Source organism: Rhea americana, unplaced genomic scaffold (genome assembly GCF_003343005.1).
Source record: "Rhea americana isolate MKP2758 unplaced genomic scaffold, rheAme1 scaffold_15, whole genome shotgun sequence".
Taxonomy (NCBI): Eukaryota; Metazoa; Chordata; class Aves; order Rheiformes; family Rheidae; genus Rhea; species Rhea americana.
Window position 1 is genome coordinate 8,957,521 of NW_028185594.1, and position 19,848 is coordinate 8,977,368.

At 40.1% G+C, this 19,848-nt stretch overlaps 1 protein-coding gene and 1 long non-coding RNA gene across 5 annotated transcripts; one reads left to right on the plus strand and one right to left on the minus strand.

Annotated features, from left to right (window-relative positions):
* Positions 1-86: 86 nt before the first annotated feature.
* VDAC3 (voltage dependent anion channel 3) lies at positions 87-15,157 on the minus strand. Of its 3 annotated transcripts, XM_085299534.1 has the most exons (10): positions 15,059-15,091; positions 11,949-12,054; positions 11,144-11,215; positions 9,764-9,813; positions 5,366-5,518; positions 4,216-4,268; positions 3,382-3,609; positions 2,031-2,181; positions 837-894; positions 87-591 (listed from the first exon to the last, which is right to left on the minus strand). In XM_085299534.1, the coding sequence occupies exons 3-10, from the start codon at positions 11,208-11,210 to the stop codon at positions 500-502; spliced, it is 852 nt and encodes a 283-aa protein (XP_085155660.1). In that variant the 5' UTR covers positions 11,211-11,215; positions 11,949-12,054; positions 15,059-15,091; the 3' UTR covers positions 87-499. The 3 variants fall into 3 exon arrangements, with proteins under 3 accessions (XP_085155660.1, XP_085155661.1, XP_085155659.1); XM_085299535.1 differs by lacking the exon at positions 11,949-12,054 and having other exon boundaries at positions 15,059-15,157; XM_085299533.1 differs by lacking the exons at positions 11,949-12,054; positions 15,059-15,091 and adding an exon at positions 12,317-12,411.
* Positions 15,158-15,229: 72 nt separating this feature from the next.
* Positions 15,230-19,812, plus strand: LOC146599033 (uncharacterized). 2 transcript variants are annotated; one of them, XR_014895166.1, is made up of 3 exons: positions 15,230-15,506; positions 16,187-16,339; positions 18,026-19,812. It is a non-coding gene; the product is annotated as an uncharacterized LOC146599033 (long non-coding RNA). The 2 variants fall into 2 exon arrangements; XR_014895165.1 differs by having other exon boundaries at positions 15,497-15,511.
* Positions 19,813-19,848: the final 36 nt, after the last annotated feature.

A 19,848-nucleotide genomic window follows, 5' to 3' on the forward strand; every position in this document is an offset into this window, starting at 1 on the left:
TACAAAAACACTACCAACAACAAAAGTGCTCTGCACTGTTGTGCTTATCTGAGCCTTAGTCAGGGGTGAGACACAAAAACATCACATTCCAACTGACTGGTTTTACTTTATTCTGATGAAGAAACAAAGTTTCCACTACACCAGGGAGATGATTTCTATAAAAGGTTGTAAAGTGTAAGACATGCAGGATGCAATATACTAGGGGAAGATGTGGGATTTTTTTCCATTTAACAAGATGCTATGCTGTCAGTAGGAGCCCAATTAAAACATGAGAAACCGAAGTGAAATGTGGCACAAACATTACAACTTCCATGCATTCCTTCAAGTATCTTCCTTTGAGGTGTTTGTACTTTCTGGACTTGAGTGTTGGATTAAAGCAATTCTTTGGAAGAGTAAAAGTTCACACTTGAAACTTCAGAGTAATGTTAAGGCCAAAACCCTCTTGGTATATTCTTTCTTCATCTCTCAAGGCCTATCAGTTGCTTAACTCAGAACTGCATTAAGCTTCCAGCTCAAAGCCCAGGCCAACTTTGTGACCTCCAGCACTGAAATTTTTGCCATCAATCAAACCTGAGAGAGTCAGCTTTACACCTGGAAAAACAAGTAATGAGACCAATATTAAAGAAAACGGACCACAGTTCAGTACTGGCATCCCTGTATAACTCTAAGTACTCAAGCCTCAATGATGCTTCTCATTTGCTATAACTACTTCAGCACATCCTTTATTTCTGTGAACCTATATAAGATTTATGTATTTTTTTAATCTATCCTGTTTAATTTAATTTCTTAAACCATAACAGCAGTAATTACACTTGCTACCAGTTGGACTTACGTACCAGGTCGAAGGGCGTGAGCATAACCAATTCCAATCAAGCTGGCATTGTTCACTTTGGCCTACAGAGAAAAAGAAATAATTCCTCTATATAGATACTCAAAATTGTCCCACTGCCTTGAAAAGGCTGCTTATGTGTTAATTTTTCTAGCTTCTTGTAGACTAACCTCTAGCAGAGCTATACTCTAGTATTTCCTTTTCACCACAAAATTTTCAGGTTACTTACAGTTGGGCAGGATCCTTGAATTTACCTCCAAATTGTAAAAGGCTTGAGTATTAGTTCCAATCCTTTCCACCCTCCCTCAAATTGTGGCTCATATTGTTTATACAGCATGCCCTTCTGTCCTTCACTATCGCGTCCTTGTCTCCTTACATCTCTTAAGGTGTCTAGTTTCTACAGTCCAGTAGTAAAAAAAATCTGTCTTGCTCACAAATCAGTGTTCACAAAGTGTTTAGTAGTGACTTTTTTAGAAGTGAGCAACAAATATATGAATATACAAGCCTCTTTTTACATTATTAAGTTTTGATCTGTTTACAACAGTGTTTCCTATTCCTTTTTTGAGCCGATGTATCCCAGGACTAACTCTTGTTTTAAAGCATAACAAATGCCTACTACTTTAGTTTTTAGTAATATGTTATACATACATATTTTAATTCACTCTAACTCTCTGGTGGACATTTCTGTCTCCTGGACATCTCCCTCATTATTTAAACCTGCTTCTCCCCTCTATCCCTCTTAAAGCTGTGCAAGAATTTGCAAGTGTTAGTAATAACACTTATCTCAGGACCTGGATTGACTTTTGAGTGTTAAGCCATTTTTAAGAGGGGGCTGTAAATTCAGCTGAATAGATCCTCTCATTTTACTATGCTAGTTTTACATTATGCATGATTTAAGAATTAGACAACTAAAGTGTCTCTCATAGACTTCACACTAGTATTAACTTTTAAGAAAACACATTTTCTGTAGGCCTCAAACACAACAGTCAGAAACAAAGGTGATGTTTCACCATGAAGAAGAGAGTCCTTGAAGTTATTTTTTTTGTACCGTGTTTCACAAATATAACCACAACAGATCCCACAGCTTGTCATCTTCCATAGTTTCTCAGTAACAGTATCTGAAGAAACTTCTTCATACAACTAATTTTGAACATTTAAAGAAATGTATTTCAAATACTTGCTCAGGAAACAAAATTCTTACCACAATAGAAGTCTTCTCATCCAGTTGGTACTTGGCAGCAATACCAAACCGTGTATTGTTACTGCCAGCAGTCCACGCAAGGTTTACTGATGTCTCAACCTTATTATTAACCTTCTGATAAATAGACCCACCAAACTCAGTGCCATCGTTCCTGTTTGTAATAGATAAAAAGGTGCGTCAAGACTTTCCCTCTTTAGAAATAGTAACCTTTAGAGTAACCCTCCCTTTCCCACAATCATTTGATCATTCTCTCTTCTACGATGAACCAGCTGCCTGAATGCTTTCATGTAACCATGTCTAGCTACTTCCTAGCTGGAGCTCTTGGACTCCTGCTGACGTTTTTGACCCAAAATGTGAATTTAGGTTGCAGAATGGCAAGGGGCTTTCCAACACCTAAGCAACGTTTTTGTTTCTAACAAAAAAGGCAAAGAACTTCACTTTCTTGTCCTAAGTTAATCATAGAATTGTAGAATCAGTAAGGCTGGAAGAGATCTCTGGAGATCATCTAGTGCCCCCCTGCCCCAGCTCAAGCATGGTCACCTAGAGCATGTTAGACAGGGTTGCACCCAGGCGGGTTTTGAAGATCTCCAGAGAAGGAGACTCCACAACCTCACTGGGCAACCTGGTCCAGTGCTCCGTCACTCTCACTGTGAAGAAATTCCCCTCACGTTCAGGCGGAACTTCCTGCCCATTGCCTCTTGTCCTTTCGCATGGGACAATAAACAAGCCTATAATGATGAATAAAGGGACAAAGCCAGAGGGAGCTTTATGTCAGCTATCATTTTCTGTTAAAAACACTGAAAATGGGAATGAGATTGAGAACAGTGCTGTTATTGTGGGACAGCTGTTTAAATACACAGAATTGAAAATTTTTCAGAGCCTACGAACACCAAGACTAGAACTAAGGTTAGCTGATACCTGGAAACACTTGGGTGTGATGCAACACACCTATCTACCTTGGGAATTTCTGAGCTAGAAACATTTCTGGTTGTGGGAGAAAGGGTGCATTAGCGTAATCAGAGGCTCATTTATTTCTACCACCAAAACAGACGTGAAGTTTACAGATTTTATTTCCATTTCTTTAACATTCTAAAGTGCTTTTTTGCCCCCTGCTATCCTGTTAAAAAAAAATTCTGAAACAAAGTCTCAGAAGATGACCAGAAGCAAGAAAGGCACCCCTGCCCCACTTGAATTGTTCTGAAGATAAAAACACAGAATGTGAATTATTTTAAATCGGTCGAATCAGCATCCCCCTTCTTTCTATCCATCTTTTATCTCATACAGTAAATTCTCACCATTTGTCTGTTTTGGCTGCTCTGATAAAGTTCTTCCAGGCTCAGATAATACTTACACATTAGTGTGCAGCTGAAAGTCTCCTGCCTTATATCCCAAGGCAAAGTTGTTTTGTGACAGCTTAGACTTGGCTGTATCAAAAGCCATCTGGTAGCCAGCGAGCCAGCCTTCATAGCCTAGCACTGCCCATCCGTAGATAGTTGGTCCAGAGAGATCAATGTCTATGTTGCAGCCTAGATTTACATATTCTCTTTTGTAAGAGGTCTTCAATTTTCCACTCTTCTTCCTGTAGCGAGAAACATTCCATTTTTAACTTTATGCTATAAAAGTATATAATATATAGCATTTTATTCATATATTTTATATACATATCTAGGATGGAGATACTTATTTAATTAATTTGCCTTAAGATGTGTGTGTAAGTGTAACACCTACTCAAAACAGTGCTACAATAGCTGAAGAGGGCATGGGATAAGGGTGCTAGTAGGATTATGTATGTTTATGTTGTGCCAGCTTTAACATCTCAAACTCTCTAAAATCCCCAAGAAGTAAAAGGTCAAAAATATTCCTAGTTATGCTCAAAACCCATCAATCAAGTTTCAAATTTTATTATGTGCAAGTATTTGCAATGTGTTGTGGTATCACCAAAAAGACAAACATTATTTTGCAGTCCTTTTGTTCTTCTGAGCCGAGCATTATCCATCACCTTCAAAATATTCTACAGTGTGTGCAGAACAAAGTTCTTGGTAGTCTTTTTGATCTAGAATTCCAGCCTCTTGCAACATTTGAAAATGATATTCAGCAACAATAAGTTTTGAGCATTTACATAATGACCAGAATAACCATTTCTGATTCCTGAAATCTTTAGGTAAAGATGACAAAAAATATTTACCCTGTGTTTGGTACAAATACAGTGTCAAGAGCCACCTTCAATCCTTCAGCCAACTGCAAAGAAAAGCAAGGTTGTCATCTGCTTAGAACTCAATAAATGTTTATAAAATTTTTCCTTCGTTATTATAGCTCTACTTCACATCTGAAAACAAAACATGAGCATAATGTCTGCTACATAATTTTACAAAAGAATTCTGAAGATGCTGTCAGTAATGTGGTTAGAATTTAGACTTTCCCCCTCCAAATGAGGCAAGATAACAGATACTGCACAGATATGTTTTTACAGGCAGATTTCAAATCTAGCATCAACAAGAAAAAAAAAAATGGAGAAATTATATTCAAGAGAGAGGAGTGCTCAGTTTATTTATTCGCTCTAGTTCCATCAAACCACACATACCAAAGAATCTCAGAATCTATCCTTTTAAGACTGGGCACTTTTTCATAGGCCAGACCGTATACTTAGCTCAGCAGTTCCACCCTCATTTTGAGATGGGCAGCCAAACAGACAAAAGCACAGGCAAAAATACTGAAGTATAGCTATGCAAACAGTGATGAAGAGACAGCAGCACAGGGCAGTACAGAGCATGTGAAAAGCATAAAGCCATCACCTTTGAAAAGGAGTTTTATATTTTGAGATGGCTGTATACAAGAAACCCTTTTCTCAAACAGTGCCAAGTTGCAAACATTAATTCTACTCTTCAACTTTAAGGCACCCAGAGTTAAATCCTTATATATTAGGATGCTTAAAACTGAGAAACCCTTCTTTGTTTAAAGTTCAACTCTAGGTATATAGAGCTGTCACTGCTGCAGTCATGCATTAAAACCAAAAACTACCCTTCAGAGTGGATAAYAGTGGTATTTATTCAGCCAGCTAAACTGATATGCCTATATCTGCAATGACTTTGTACCTTTGGACCATTATGTAGCAGCACTCTGAAGCAGGTGGGATGCTTTCACCACCMCCCCCCAAACCAAAAAAAGACTGATAATGTTCTCAGTCTGTGCCATCTGCAGATACACTGTATCTATCTTCTTTCTTTTCAGTCATCTGGATAGTTTTGTGCAACTTTTACTCTCCAGTGTTTTCTATTCAACTCATATTTTTTCATGTCAGCTGCTGAAACACTTTCATAATATCCCTCTCCTCTTACCTGATCCTCCACAGACACTTCTGTTCCCAGTGTGTTGTCTGTGTTCCACTTTTGGGTGAATGTAAGTCCACAGTCTTTGATCTTATATTTGGTCTCTAGACTCCCTGAAGCCTTGCCTGTGTCTGTGTTGGAAGACCCAGTTGCAGTAAATTCCTGCCAAGGGCACAACATGAGAATCAGCACTCAGATATTTCATACATTCTGTACATCTTCTCTGTTGCAGATTTTTCTTGTATTGAGATGTACTGATAGAGACCTGAAACATGCCTGGGTTGGAAAAGCACTATTATAGAAAGATCTGTTGTCTTCACTTACTTTTCATCTGCATCTTTATTTCACCTGTCTCTCTCTGTAATTTTTATGATCACRCTTTTTTCCTAACTTACCACCACAAAAGAAAAAAAATCAGTTTGCTGTATGTTTTTCTACTCAGAAACTGCAATTATTATTATGATATTCAACAACTCACTCTGTACCTTCCCATGGAGCCCTACACACATAAAGGGATACACACACTTGCAACATAGCTTCTTCTATCCTTGTGTTCTCTCACAAACTTGTCTAATTTCCTGTATTGTATTAGCAGAACTGTCCTAATGGCGTATCAACTAGCACCTACTACACTGCTTCTAGAAATCCACTCTATCCTCAACAAATCCAATCCCACATCCAACTTAGGCTACCAGATGAACAGCTGAAAAAATATTTTAGTTTTTCTCTCATTTGTCCAGATACCTCTTTCTTCCTTGTCATTCTTCTTTCACAATTCAGCAGTGAAAATGTCTTCTGGAGAATGGTCATTGCCACTTTCCACGCTGACTAMTACCCTCAACATTGCTGTCCTCCTGCCCTCTATACTGTTGCCACTTAAACCCTCACCTCACACACCATGCTTATGACTCTAAACCATCTCCCTCAACCAACTTCTCTGTCTTTACCTCTGTCAGCAACTACACTTCAGAAGCTGGGCATCCCTTTGTAGGGTACCTTAAAGTTGTAGACCTTTTCTGGCATCCTTCATAGTTTCAGAACATAATTTGACCCCACTGGCAGCTTGACATCCTCCATCAGGCTGGTCCTTCACAGAAGTAGTATAATCAAACCAACAATTTTGAATTCTGTATAATATATACTCTTGTGTAAAACATTGTCCTACACTCTTCGACAAGTTCCTCACACATCAGAAGTTCCTATTAAGGGACACAAAGTCTTCACAAACATCTCTCAGAATTGCTCAGAGGTAGTTTACTCAGTGTTTCAAGCACAACAGACTACAAGGCAATGGGCAGGCATATTTTGGCAGTAAGCTCAAGGTRTACCAGCTAAATTTTAAGAATGATTTGAGAACTGACCTCATTTCAGTTGTCCTCACCTCTCAGATACTTTCTTTGAAAGAAGGTAATTAACCTTTGCCATTACATTTCTAAGTCATCTTTCTTTTGACGTACACAGTGCTTGACAGATTACAGTATCCACTGCCAATACAAGCTTTGAAATCCTAACTTTTAAGATTTGTCTTGTTCTAGGACAGTACTCCTGGATAGTGAATACATTACTTCTAAAATTTTGGGCTTTGCAGAGTACATAAAGACTGTCTTTAAATGGTTTTGGAGTGCCAGGGAAATACTGCCATAACATTCCCAGCACACCAGGAAAGAAAATGAAATTTACTCTAGCTAATGCACTGCCACAACAAAGCACACCAACTTTATTTCATGTCTATCCAGATAACAAAAGTACATGATGCAAGTCAGGAAGTGTGTGATTGTCTTAAAAGACACGTTCACTACACATTCCTCTAACGTCACTTTCACAAACTTAATGCAAAGGCATCAAGCCTGCATCAGACCTTAGAAGTACCTTTTTTTCCCTCCGATCTTAAGGCAAGTAAGCAGATCAAAAAGGCTTGATTTGTTTCTTAGACAGGGTACAGAAAAGGTTTTATTTTTTAAAAAAGGGAAACAAACAAACAAACAAGACTGTGCTGTGTTATGGTCAAAAGCAAAAGGATTTTGCTAGCTGTCAGAACTGAATATCCTGGAAGCAGAAAGAACACAGTCAAGATTTGCTGCTATCAGTCTTTAATTGTCAAAAGCAGAGTCTTCTGACTGAACACCATCTCTGGTGGAAGCATGTCTGAATTTTTTTGAAACTGAAAACCAAACTCAGAGTGGCTCCATGTCACACCCTAGTATGAATCAGCACTTAAGCTCAGCTTCTCATTGCCCATTCATTCATGGTGTCTGGCATCTTCAAGAACACTGTGCACAGAATGGCACTGTGCACAGAATGGTTGCGGTTGGAAGGGACCTCTGGAGATCATCCAGTCCAACCTCCCTGCTGAAGCAGGGTCACCTAGAGCATGTTGCACTGGCTTGTGTCCGAACAAGTTTTTGAGCATCTCTAGAGAAGGAGACTCTGCAACCTCTCTCGGCAACCTGTTCCAGTGCTCTGTCACCCTCACCGTACAGACATTTTTCCTCATTCTCAGTTGGAACTTCCTGTGTTTCAGTTTGTGCCTGTTGCCTCTTTTCCTGTCACTGGGCACCACTGGAAATAAGTCTGGTCCCATCCTTTTGACACCCTCACTTAAGGAATTTGTAGACATTGATAAGATCTCCTCTCAGTCTTCTCTTCTCCAGTCTAAAGAGKTCCAGCTCTTGCAGCTTTCCTGCAGTCCCCTAATCATCTTTGCAGCCCTATGCTGGACTCTCTCCAGTAGTTCCATGTCTCTCTTGTAYTGGGCAGTCCAGAATTGGACACATCCACTATACCAAACCTGATACAGTCTGTGAAAGAATTACAGCTGGTAGARAGGTTGATACAATGCTTCACTTTTTAACACTGCAATGGTTGTGTCTAAGTACACAAGAAAAAAAAATGTCAGAACAAGCAGAGATCTTGCTAGTACACAAGTATGAATTAGATATCACACTTCGCTCCCAAACTCTTCTCTATCCCAAAACATATTTTGTTGCAGCAAAATGCTAACTGGACGCACTTTGGCACAAATGTGGAAGCAGCAGAAAAATTTCTTGATTTCTCCTCTGCTATTATTCTTGTGTTCTTATTTTGGACTACCGGGCAGAGATTACAAATGGCTCTACACGCATGGATCATACAGCTGTTTAAGAGGTATGGACACAATCAGACTTCATGACATGGATGACAACATGATTGAAACCCCCCCCAAAAATTATGAACAACAGTATGGATCATTGAAAAATCTACTAGAGAAAGCAACAAAAAAACCCACACCAAAACAGTCACTATTCTTACCAGCTGGATAAATATCCAATATGAAAGTTGCATGGAAAGGGAAAAGCACATTTTAGCACTTAAAAATATGGTTCTGCATAGTCTGTTACATTTGGAAAACAATGTAGGTAACTATTACCATATTATTTTAGAATCAAAGCTTCCTGACAGGAAAATTATGCATATTCCGAGATGCCAGTAGCTGATTTCAGTCACAATAAAGAGACCACACAGTCCTCATGCCCACATGTGCCTGCTACACAACGCAAGTAAACCATCAAACATTCAATTGAGACATCAAACAACAATGCAGCTTTTTACTAAAGGAACAACTTAAGCCATTTATGTAACATGAAGGCAAGAGAAGGAAGGTTATATTATAACCAAATATGGTTATAAGAGAGGCTGAAGAACAGCACAGGCCAATCAACCTGAATATCACTGAATGCTTAGCATACACAGAACTGAGATTCAATGCCAGAACAAGATAGTCTAGTTTAGAATATACGCTTATAGTTACAGGCCAAGACACATGAAATCTATTCCTGGCTTTGCCAATCTTCACGTGAAATCATGAGGAAGATGAGTTCTATTTCTCCATCAGTATTACAGGGATTACAATGTTTTCTACTTATCTGAAGTGCCATAAAGCTTAATTAACGCTTACAAAATGTTCTGAAATGCTACATAACAGGTACTGTAGGAACACTATTTATTTTTAATCCAGTCTTGCACTGTAAGCCTGGAGGAGATGACTGAAAACGAAGTTAAGTCAAGGCCACTTCTTAGTCTTTTGGATAAAAAGTCAGTTTGAAGTCAAAAATCCTATAAACCCTGCCAACAACGGCCGAGGAACTCAACTACATTCATAAGCAGRAGTGAGAACCATTTAGGGAGAAAGAACCTTCCCCCCATGTTTGGGGATGTGGCAACAAGAATTCTTGCACACCACAGGAAAAGTGGTACCCACAGATCAGTTCTATGCATCATTGTAGAAACACATCAGTTAGCTACAGGTTTTAAAGTGAGAACTGAAAGAGTAAAGCAACATCTACTAGCAAGTTATTGCTACCAGTTCAGGAATCTGTTCCCTCCTGGTTCTTGAAATGCTGGTGATGCTGGAACCTCCCCCAAACTTACCACTCCACTAGAAGACTTGGTCTTCAGCTCTAACTTGACCATTCCAAACCCTGAAAATAAGAGTACCATAATATTACAAACAAAGCCTGTTACTACATTGCTAAACACAGGAGGCAGGGATCACTGGCCTGAAAGCAGCCATGATTTCAACAGCTGTTGATCTTGCTGAAGAATGATTAAGGGACTCAGACAATTCAAAGTGGATGGGCTCCTTTTCCGTCAGGATACAGCAAAGCAGAAACAGTTTTTCTTTAAAAGGGTATTGAATTTGTTCTTTATTTTTCTTTAAAAGGTTAGCAAGGACTGGTAATTTTTCAGCACAGAAGGGGCTATTACAGGCATGTAGTCCATGGCCATGCATAACACAAGCCAGACATTTTTACCAATGATTTTCCTCATCGATCTCTAGTAAACTTTTGATAAGCAAAGGCATATTTTCAGAAGATTCTATAACCATGACTTAAAAGACTTCCAGTGATAGGAATTGCCACACTTCTTAATAACTCACATCATTATWTGTAGCAGTAGTGATGACATTGCTGTCTCAGAACAGAAGCAAAGCCATGTTTGTATACAGGAGTGCATCGTTTACTAAACCAACTATTTGTAGGGAAAAAGCAAACAAGCTTTCAGGCATACAGTTGCCTTCTCAACAGATTAAAAAAAAAATCAGGAACAGAAATTTGAAATAGAAGAAGGAACCTCAAACATCCATCATTAGATCTCTCCAACAAACTAGCAATTTGAAAGAAATGAACAGTTAGCATTCATAATGTAAGAAGAGGCATTAGTCAGGAAAGAAGCGATAAAGTTGTTAATAGCTGTGGAACAGAGAAACAAAAGTAGTTATCACTTCTGAGGCGAAGTATATTTGTATCATATTTCTAATTGGAATTTACCAATAACTTCAAACAATCCACCTGCTCTTAAAATATCTGGATAGGTTAAAAAGCTACCCATCATCCAGTATTTCCACCTTCTGTAGCTTTCTGCAGACTGTGATCAGTCAATATGGTTACAGTTTCTTCTAAGCAATTTAATTTACTTTGTAATTTCTAACTACAAGACAGGAGTTTTTCTTTTCCCCTTCCTGGAGAAAAATATTTTCAACTTTCTTCAACCAGTGCTGTATAAACTGGAAAATGAAAAACACAATATTCTTCAGAGACATGAAGTGCATCTAAGAACTCATAACTTCCCCTCTATGTTTTTTTCCTTATTGCAACATTTTCATGATACATGGCCACATTTCAGTTTCCATACAGCCTAGATGTGCCACCCCTCTGTTCAATTCCTACCACAAGCTAGTTAATGGATATCTGAGAGATATTAATTCAAAGAAAATATGAAAGATTATCAAACCACAGTCATATTACTTACCATATCCCTTATTGAATATGTCCCTAGCAGATTTTCCCAAATCACAGTATGATGGTGGGACAGCCATTGGGTCTGAAACATATTAGAAGTTGTGAGAATCTAGATTTAATGGTATAAAGTCTAAACTATATCCCAAGCATTTATAAGGATGTACGACTAGTACCCTCTATGTATTTCCTTGATACAGAGATACAGAACTGCAAGACAAAAACTTTTGAGGAGCGTTTGGAAAAGTCAACCTTGTGTCAATGTTGTTTTATCAAAGGGAAAAAAGAAAAAAAGCCCATACCACAAATTCATGAAGTTATAAAAGGCAATCCACTATTTGAATCACTGAACCCCAGGAACAATATTACACTCAACTGCATACCTAGGCCTCATACTCTGCTATCATATCCCTCCCACCCCCCAAAAAGAAAAGAAAAAAAAACCCACAAAATTGAAGGAGGCATTATCACTGTTACAATAACAAGCAAACATTGCTTTCATGACAGGTATCTTTCTGACAAGGACCCTAAGAAGCAAAGACACAACAGCACTCCCCCCACTACAGTTAGTTCACATACATGTAAAGATACACTTTCCTCAGAAAAAAAGCAGCCATACAGATGGTGTTTTTGTTTGATTTCAATAGTAACTGCCACTTCATCCTTCCTATAGCTGAGCAACAGCTTGACACCAGAAATCTCTGATCCCCACCTGTTTTTATATCAGACTGAGAAAGTGATCTAATAAAACAATAATGCAACCAAAATACACAAAATCTCCAAAATCATTGCTTCTCTTCCCCCATTTTACTGCTTACCTTTCAACTATATTGGAACGTTGCTGTTTAGTACTCTATTTCTTATTGATGGTGATCTAATCTTGACTCCTGCTTTCAACAAAAATCTCACAGATATTCCTTTAACCTTTGTATAACAAGAAATCTATTACTTCAGCACCTTCTGACATTGCTTTCTAAAAAACAAAGTTTATCAAAACCGAAATAGCTTTGCAAAGCACTCAGCTTCTCTGTCACGAACGCAACAGTAACTGTATTAGCAAAGTGCTGCTTTCCAACAGTAAGCCCTTTCCTAAAATGTAGTGTTCAGTCAATTTGCATCCTCTGGTGAACAAATGCACCGTGTTAAATGACTTAATAACTAACCTGTACTATATATCTATATATACCTGTAGGTTTAGAGGATTTAAAACAGCTGGCCATCACTGCAGATTTCTTATTTGAAAATTAGGACATAAAACAGGTACTTCGCAATATAAACTGCAATACAAATGTAAAAAGGTTTTTCTATCTGTCAAATATAGAATAAAAGTAAAATCAGTGAATTGTTAATGATRAAAGACACATGCAACATTTCCTTTTACAACAGCTTAGCTTAAGTTATTACAATAGTTAAAAAGTATAGTTCATCTTTCTTATATAACATTGTCTTTTCACGCAAATCTTTGAATTCAGAATTTCAACAGATGTTATAGATTTCTGGATTTTTTTTTAAATGGACTTGTCAGAATAGCTCATTCCACTCATTTCAAAAGCCTGGTAACTCAGATTTATGTAGTACAGCTGATGCTTGGACATTGTAACAAATATGCAAGTACTGCACAATAYATAGAATCACAGAATCAGTAAGGTTGGAAGGGACCTCTGGAGATCATCTAGTCCAACCCCCCTGCTCAAGCAAGGTCACCTAGAGCACGTTAGACAGGGTTGCACCCAGGCGGGCTTTGAAGATCTCCAGAGAAGGAGACTCCACAACCTCACTGGGCAACCTGGTCCAGTGCTCCGTCACTCTCACAGTGAAGAAGTGAAGAAATTCCCCCKCRCGKTCAGGCAGAACTTCCTGTGGTTCAKTTTTTGCCCGCTGCCTCTTGTCCTGTCGCATGGGAGAACTGAAAAGAGTTTAGCCCTGTCCCCTCGACACCCTCCCTTGAGGTACTTATAGACATTGGTAAGATCTCCCCTCAGTCTTCTCYTYCTCAGGCTAAAGAGRYCCAGCTCTCGCAGCCATTCCTCAGAGGGCAGATGCTCCAGTCCTCTGATCCTTCTCGTAGCCCTACGCTGGATTCTCTCCAGTAGCTCCCTGTCTCTCTTGCACTGGGGAGCCTGGAACTGGACGCAGTACTCGAGATGCGGCCTCACCAGGGCTGAGTAGAGGGGCAGGATCTCCTCTCTCGACCTGCTGGCAACACTCTTCCTAATGCACCCAAGGATACCATTGGCCTTCCTGACCACAAGGGCACATTGCTGGCTCACAGTCAATTTGTCATCTACCAGCACGCCAAGGTCCTTCTCCACAGAGCTGCTTTCCAGCAGGTCAGACCCCAGCCTATACTGGTGCCTAGGGTTATTTCTCCCTAGCTGCAGGACTCTGCACTTGCCCTTGTTGAACCTCATGAGGTTCCTCTCTGCCCAACTCTCCAGCGTGTCCAGGTCTCTCTGAATGGCAGCACAGCCCTCGGTTGTATCAGCCATTTAGGCCTGTGGCTAGTGGAGTCCCCCAGGGCTCAGTACTGGGTCCCATCCTGTTCAACTTATTCATCAATGACCTGGATGAGGGGACAGTGTGCCTCCTCAGCAAGTTTGCTGATGATACCAAACTGTGAGGAGTGGATGTTCCACCTTTAATTTCTGAAAACATGCCATATCCCTACCACTTCTGATACTTTGTGAGCTTTCTGGCAATTTTTTTTTGTTAACCTCCCTACAGAGAGGAGCATGGGCTTTGGAAAGAGAAGAACAGAGTTGGCCAGTATGCAGTTCATAAGGCTTTCTTCAGTGGTTTCTTTGAAAATATTTTAAGTATAGGAGGACTCTTCCACCTTGTCCAATACCTGCTCTGTCTAAATTTCTTATCTTTTTATCAGGCACTCTGCTCTGCTCTCATCTTTATAAATTGAGACACCTTGAATATTCTGAAACCATTAACTGAAATGCATTCCCTGTATTTACACCATACAGCTATATTCTCTGCATTCTGGTTGTTTTAGCAAAGATGTTAAATGTTATAAAATGAGTATTTACACACGTTATTTTGAAAAAAAACATTCTTCAAGTTAGCTCCCCTAACTGAATTAGCTAAAACTAGTTAATACTTTGCTAATAACAAGCAGTTCTAACTTCAAGCCAGAAAGGTTTAGAGGAGCTGAGCTCCTAGTTCCACAACCGTTAATACCAAATGCACATTGATCTCCATCCTCCAGATGTTATAATGGCTGACAAAACATGATGTAAAGCAGAAGAAACACAAGCCAAAGGTCTAGAATTAAGCTGCACTACTTATTTTAAGCATCTTGTTTTTAAACAGCTTCTTCTTAAGCCTATGCTTCCTCTCCCACCTGCAACAATATAAATTAGTCAACAGCCACAGCAGAAAAAACATCAAGGCATAAAAGGTTGAGGCAACTGATGCTTAATGGTGCCATCTCTAGAGGTAATATATAGTAAACCAATGTCTCTATATAAACTGCAAAACATAACAACAAGTTGTTAATTACGCTGAACAAAAAAATACAAGAATGCTCAAAGCTGTCTACAGAGTAACTGGGGAAAAAAAGCGAAAAAAAAAAAATAAACGTTGAGACGCCAGTCTCCTTTCTACTGGCACTCGTTGCGGCCATACTGCCTGTGACAGCTCTCACATCCCCCGGCAGAGTAGTGGAGAACAGCAACACGCAGCACTGGCCTCCGCGACCACCAGGCTACAAACCAACGCCGCGACACGGAGGGTCACGCAGAACGGGAGTGGCCCGGCGGGGAGCGCGGAGAGGCCGCCCGCCGTCCCGGTGGCAAGGTGACCCGAGGGACGTCAGCCACGGCCCAGGCGCGATGCCGCCGCCGGGCTGCGCCGCGACAGCGATCGGGCCCAAGGGAGCGCCCGCCCCGCGCACCGCCGCCGCCCGCCGCCCCGCTACCTGTAGGCCGCGCAGCTCGGCGAGAGATCTCGGCGCCCCAGCCCCGCATGCGCAACGCCGCTGACGACACTGCGCACGCGCCTCTCTTAGCCGGGCACCGCCCCCTCCCCCCCAGCGCGGCGCGCGCCCGCAGCTCTGCGCATGCGCGAAGGCTGCCGCCGCCGCGCGCCTCGGCAGGTGGCCTGAGGGGGCTGGCAGCGCCCCTGCTCTGAGGTCTCGCGAGCGGCAGGAGAAACGGCTGCCGCGCGGAAGCTCCTTTATCTTGACCGTAGCTGCTTCTCCTGGCGGCCCCCAGCCTGGGCAGGCCCGGGGGAGTGAGGAGGGTCTCTCTGCTGCGCAGCCTGCGAGCATCACTTCCAGGCAGGAGAAAGAGGAGCCAAGGSCTGAGGGCCAGCTCTAGATTCAACCACCTCCAGGCAGATGTAACAAGCTGCGCCTCAGGCGGCACGTGAGGTAACTAAATGCCCTACAGCAGGCCGAGGTGGATGACGCTGCTAGGCTCAAGCAGGGATAGTTGGCTCACACCAAGTTTGATATGTATAACTTGATGAATTGTCAGAATTTGCCTGCTGCTTGCTCTGCTCGTCCGAGAGCAAAGCATTTGGCAAGGGCTGATGGGGAAAAGGAAAAAAAAAGTGGAGGATTTGAATCTGCATCTGATCCTGCTCCTTCGTTAGCCCATTCAACTAAAATTTAACTAAGAGCAGCTCATCCTTTTTTTTTTTTTTTTTTTTTTTAAAAAAAAAAAAAAAGCTTTTCTGCCCTACCTCCTGCCTTACCTGCTTTTGAAATAAGTCCCTGCAAAGTGGGCAGAAAAAAAAAAAAAACACAGCATCACTGACAAACCCAAAATGCTAGTTTGCACATGTGTAAGATTATATATGCACAAACAGTACAGCATACACCCACCTCTACAGATTTTGAATGACCTGCACAGAGTGTAGAGCAACTGCCTCCTGCTATTACCAGTTATTTTGTGCTCCAATGGGAGCAGGAGAAGGGAGGAACAAAACGCAAACCACACACAAAAAAACTACAAGGCAGCCAAGAACAGGGGCTAGTGGAGGGTGCGGGGAAGGCTAGAGCATGCACTTAATATAGTTTTTGTTCTGTTTTTCTTCCTCCCAGAAGAGTTCAGTATGCACTGTGGGGAGAGACTGCAAGGTCAAATTTTCCTTAAAACATAAAGCACCCTTCTGTGCTACCAGTTGAGGATTATGACGGATGTGTAAATATGTGCTGATTGTACTATATGCTGCCCAGAGAACATTTGTAGACATGGTAAGCTTCTGTTACAGCTTTTTAATGCTACTTGAATGACAGCCAAGAATCAAACAGGATTATACATACATGATGGAATTCTCACTTTGTTAATTCCTACTTATTATTGAAGAAAACACTGAATACATCATTTAAATGTCTTTACTGTGAGGCACTGGAAGACTTCACATACTACCAAACCAACTTTCACCTTACATACCACTGCATGTATTAGTGATGAGGAACATTCACAGATAATGGATCAAAATTCCCCCTAGAAAACACAGAAGAAAATAGAGGGAAAAGATCACGTATCAATCTATAGTCTTCATTACTAAGAATAGTCCACAGTAATTATATAAGAACAAGTAAGAAGGTAATAGTAAGCTCAAGACAGATGAGGAAAAAATATATTACATCAGTGTTTGATGATTAGTCAGGTTAAGTAGTTGGTTAATAAAGATGCAAACCCCTCTCTGCTCTCATAAAAGAGAGACAGTAGACCTAATCATTATCCAAAAAAGATGGTTGTAGCATTAGCATTAGTGAATTTGACGATGTAGAAAATAAGTCTTGAATATTAAAGTTATCTTGTTAAGCTTGCAATTCTGTAATGCATTTGCCTTACTCCCACATGGTATTCAARTAAAAAATAGCAATACGCACCATACTGATGCTCTATAATACATGAATTAAACTAGCTGATAATTTCAAGAAGTTAACCAATAAAAATCACTGTCTCAAAGACAAGTAATGCTATCTTGATGAGACACGCTCTCTAGTCCAAAATATTGGTTACCTTGCAAAGTGATTTAAGAGAAGTTATAGAATAATAGTTGTCAGGTTTACAGATAAAAAGGCTTACTGACTCTATTGGAATGATAGAAATGCATCAGTTACTCATTCTGGACTTCTGAGTAATGGCAAGTTGAAAAAAATTTAGAACCCCACAACTGATAGTACTACAGCATATTTAGGAACAAAGAGCATGAATCACATGCTACAGGACAGGGGTCACATTAGCATGTGGCCGTGATGAAAGGACTTAGAAGTAAAAACAGCTTAGCGTCAACCTCAGCACAGCATTGAGAGGTTTAACATAAAGAGAGTAAGGGAGATACAAATATTAACAGGAAATGACATTACTTCTTTATAAGGAATTCAGTACACTGCCAACCATAACAAATGTCTCAACCTGCTGTATGTATATTAAATAAGATGCAGACAACTAGAAACAGTACGAGAGAGCTAGCAGAGCAATTTGAAGTTGTGAGGGGTAGAATGCCTACAGCAATTCCAAAGTTCATTTTCTTAATCGATCTTCTCCTAGTTAACCAAAAGAGGAGCAACCTATCCATTATCAGTCTTCAGAGGCAGGATTGCTGCTTCTGGATTAAATAGCTGTCTGTCAAAAGCCTGCATTAGATAGTTTTATATATTTAAGATAGGTGTATTTGAGAATAATTGTTAAAACGAGAGACATAACATTGTTCATCACCAGAATTTTTGGATGAAGTTTTGATGTCCCATCCCCTCTCCAAATTATTCCTCATGTCAAAAATGGAATCAGATCTTTGTCGATAATTGAGCTGTCTGCCTTTAAGTTTACAGTTTATGCAGGTATGGAATTCTGAGTATTTGAACTAAATATCCAAAGAGGGAGAGAAGGGGGGAAAAAATTAAAAAAGGTTGTTTTATTCTCTSTAGGTACAGAAGTTACACCTGTTTGGAGCAAGTTACATCTATATCAAACCTTCTACCAATATCTATAGCTATATTGCTCCTCTTTGCATCAGAAGTCTATAGTCAGCCTGAAGAAGTTACCCCAGCTGAAGAAAGGCTTGATAAAAGAATGTTTCAGAATCAAAATAATTCTTTTAAGAAAGCAGATATCAGATGCAAAACAGTAAAGGTAACGTTTTAAGGAAAGGATGGAGGGATGCATCTTAAGGGAGGAAAAGAAAAAGTTAAGTATTTCAACCTAACAGGAGAAATACATCACAAGGGAGGATATCAAGCATATTTAGAGAGTGTACAATCTCCCATTAGGATTCTTGTCCTCTTTATTCTACTCTCTCTAGAGAAACTTGCTGCCATTTCTCCTCTTCCAGTGATTGCATTATCTGGAACACTTGGCTATTTATTGCTCTCAGGCACCTCCTATGACACTCAATCAGAAGTACACATGCAGTGTGCTGTTCTGTGAGTTCCTTTACTTCATAAATAGCAGAAAGGTCCATCCTGACAAAAGCATGTGTTTAAGAATGTAAGCCTTACATTCTTACATACAATAATGCTCTTGTTTTAGACTACAAGAATGAGATTATTGCACAATTCTTGTAACAGTAATCTGGTGAATGTGCACAGGCACATTCTGATGAACAGAAAGAAACAGAATGCCTTCTGCTACTGCTTTCCTCAAGCAACACAAAACTCTCAGAAACTCTCAACAGCTAAAAACAGTTATTTGCCCATTAAACTATGCCACAAGCTGATTACACTAAGAGCTAAATACACAAGATAGCACTACAAGCATTCATGCACCTGCTTACTGAGCTGCAGAAATGGATACATTAAGAAATAAAACACATTCTGAAGAACCTGAGCAAAGAATATGCAACCACATACTAATTAAAGGTGCCAAGAGATAATTATGCATTAAAAAAAAGGAGGAAAAAAAATCTCTGCACAAGCAGACTAAAGGTGTGTGTCCTTACAGTTTTAAAAGCTACAGCAGTAGTTCTTACAGCAAGTTCCAGTTGAAAAAATTATATATGGAAGACCTTAGCAGATACACTATTTGATAAAAAACACACAACAACTTTTAAAATGGTGAACTTACCAGGAAGGCTAGGGCAGTGGAAGCAGAAAATAATCCCTTGATATATCAAGATTAATTTTCACATGCATATAAGAGTTTCTGCATATCTACCCAAACCCATAATGGAAATTTAGCCAGTAAACAAGAACTACTTTCCAAGATGCTGTGTAAGTGTCCACACAGAGCATGAAAGCTTTCCTGGAAGAAATCACACTTCAGCATGCATGCTGATCTGTTTCTTACCCAGGAAAGCATGGAAACATTAGGATTTGCTCCAGATCTCTTAAAACATTTCAGTATGGTAGATGGGGCTGAATAGAGAAAGACAGACAGAAACAGGTTGGGGAAGAAGGTAATCAATCCATGGCCAGGGCATGTTGAAAAGTAGTTCTTCACAGGTACAGCAGCCAGAAGAAGTTTGTGGACAAGACACTGTGGCTGAAGACAGGACAGAAGGGCAGGTTATGCGCTACTTATTGCAGATCAAGAGGGAGAGCTGTCTTCATGCTTCACACTGTGCTTCTGGGCATTGCTGTGCACACCATTTCTGGACCAAGATGCGTAAGCCACACAACTTAGAGAAGGACATGTCTGCTCCCAGCAAGGGCAAAGACATTGGTCAACATCCAGAAGTAACTCAGCGCTGTGACTTTGGCTTCAGTTTGTCTTGTTAACACCAGTCAGTGCAGAAGCACAATGATCATATCTG

Coding starts and splice junctions, on each gene's coding strand:
- VDAC3 (XM_085299535.1), bottom strand. CDS start 15,107: ATGCGGGGCTGGGGCGCCGAGATCTCTCGCCGAGCTGCGCGGCCTACA. Junction 4,269..5,365: donor AAGTGTCTGTGGAGGATCAG/GTAAGAGGAGAG, acceptor TTTTCTTTGCAG/TTGGCTGAAGGATTGAAGGT. Junction 3,610..4,215: donor GTATTTGTACCAAACACAGG/GTAAATATTTTT, acceptor TTCTCGCTACAG/GAAGAAGAGTGGAAAATTGA.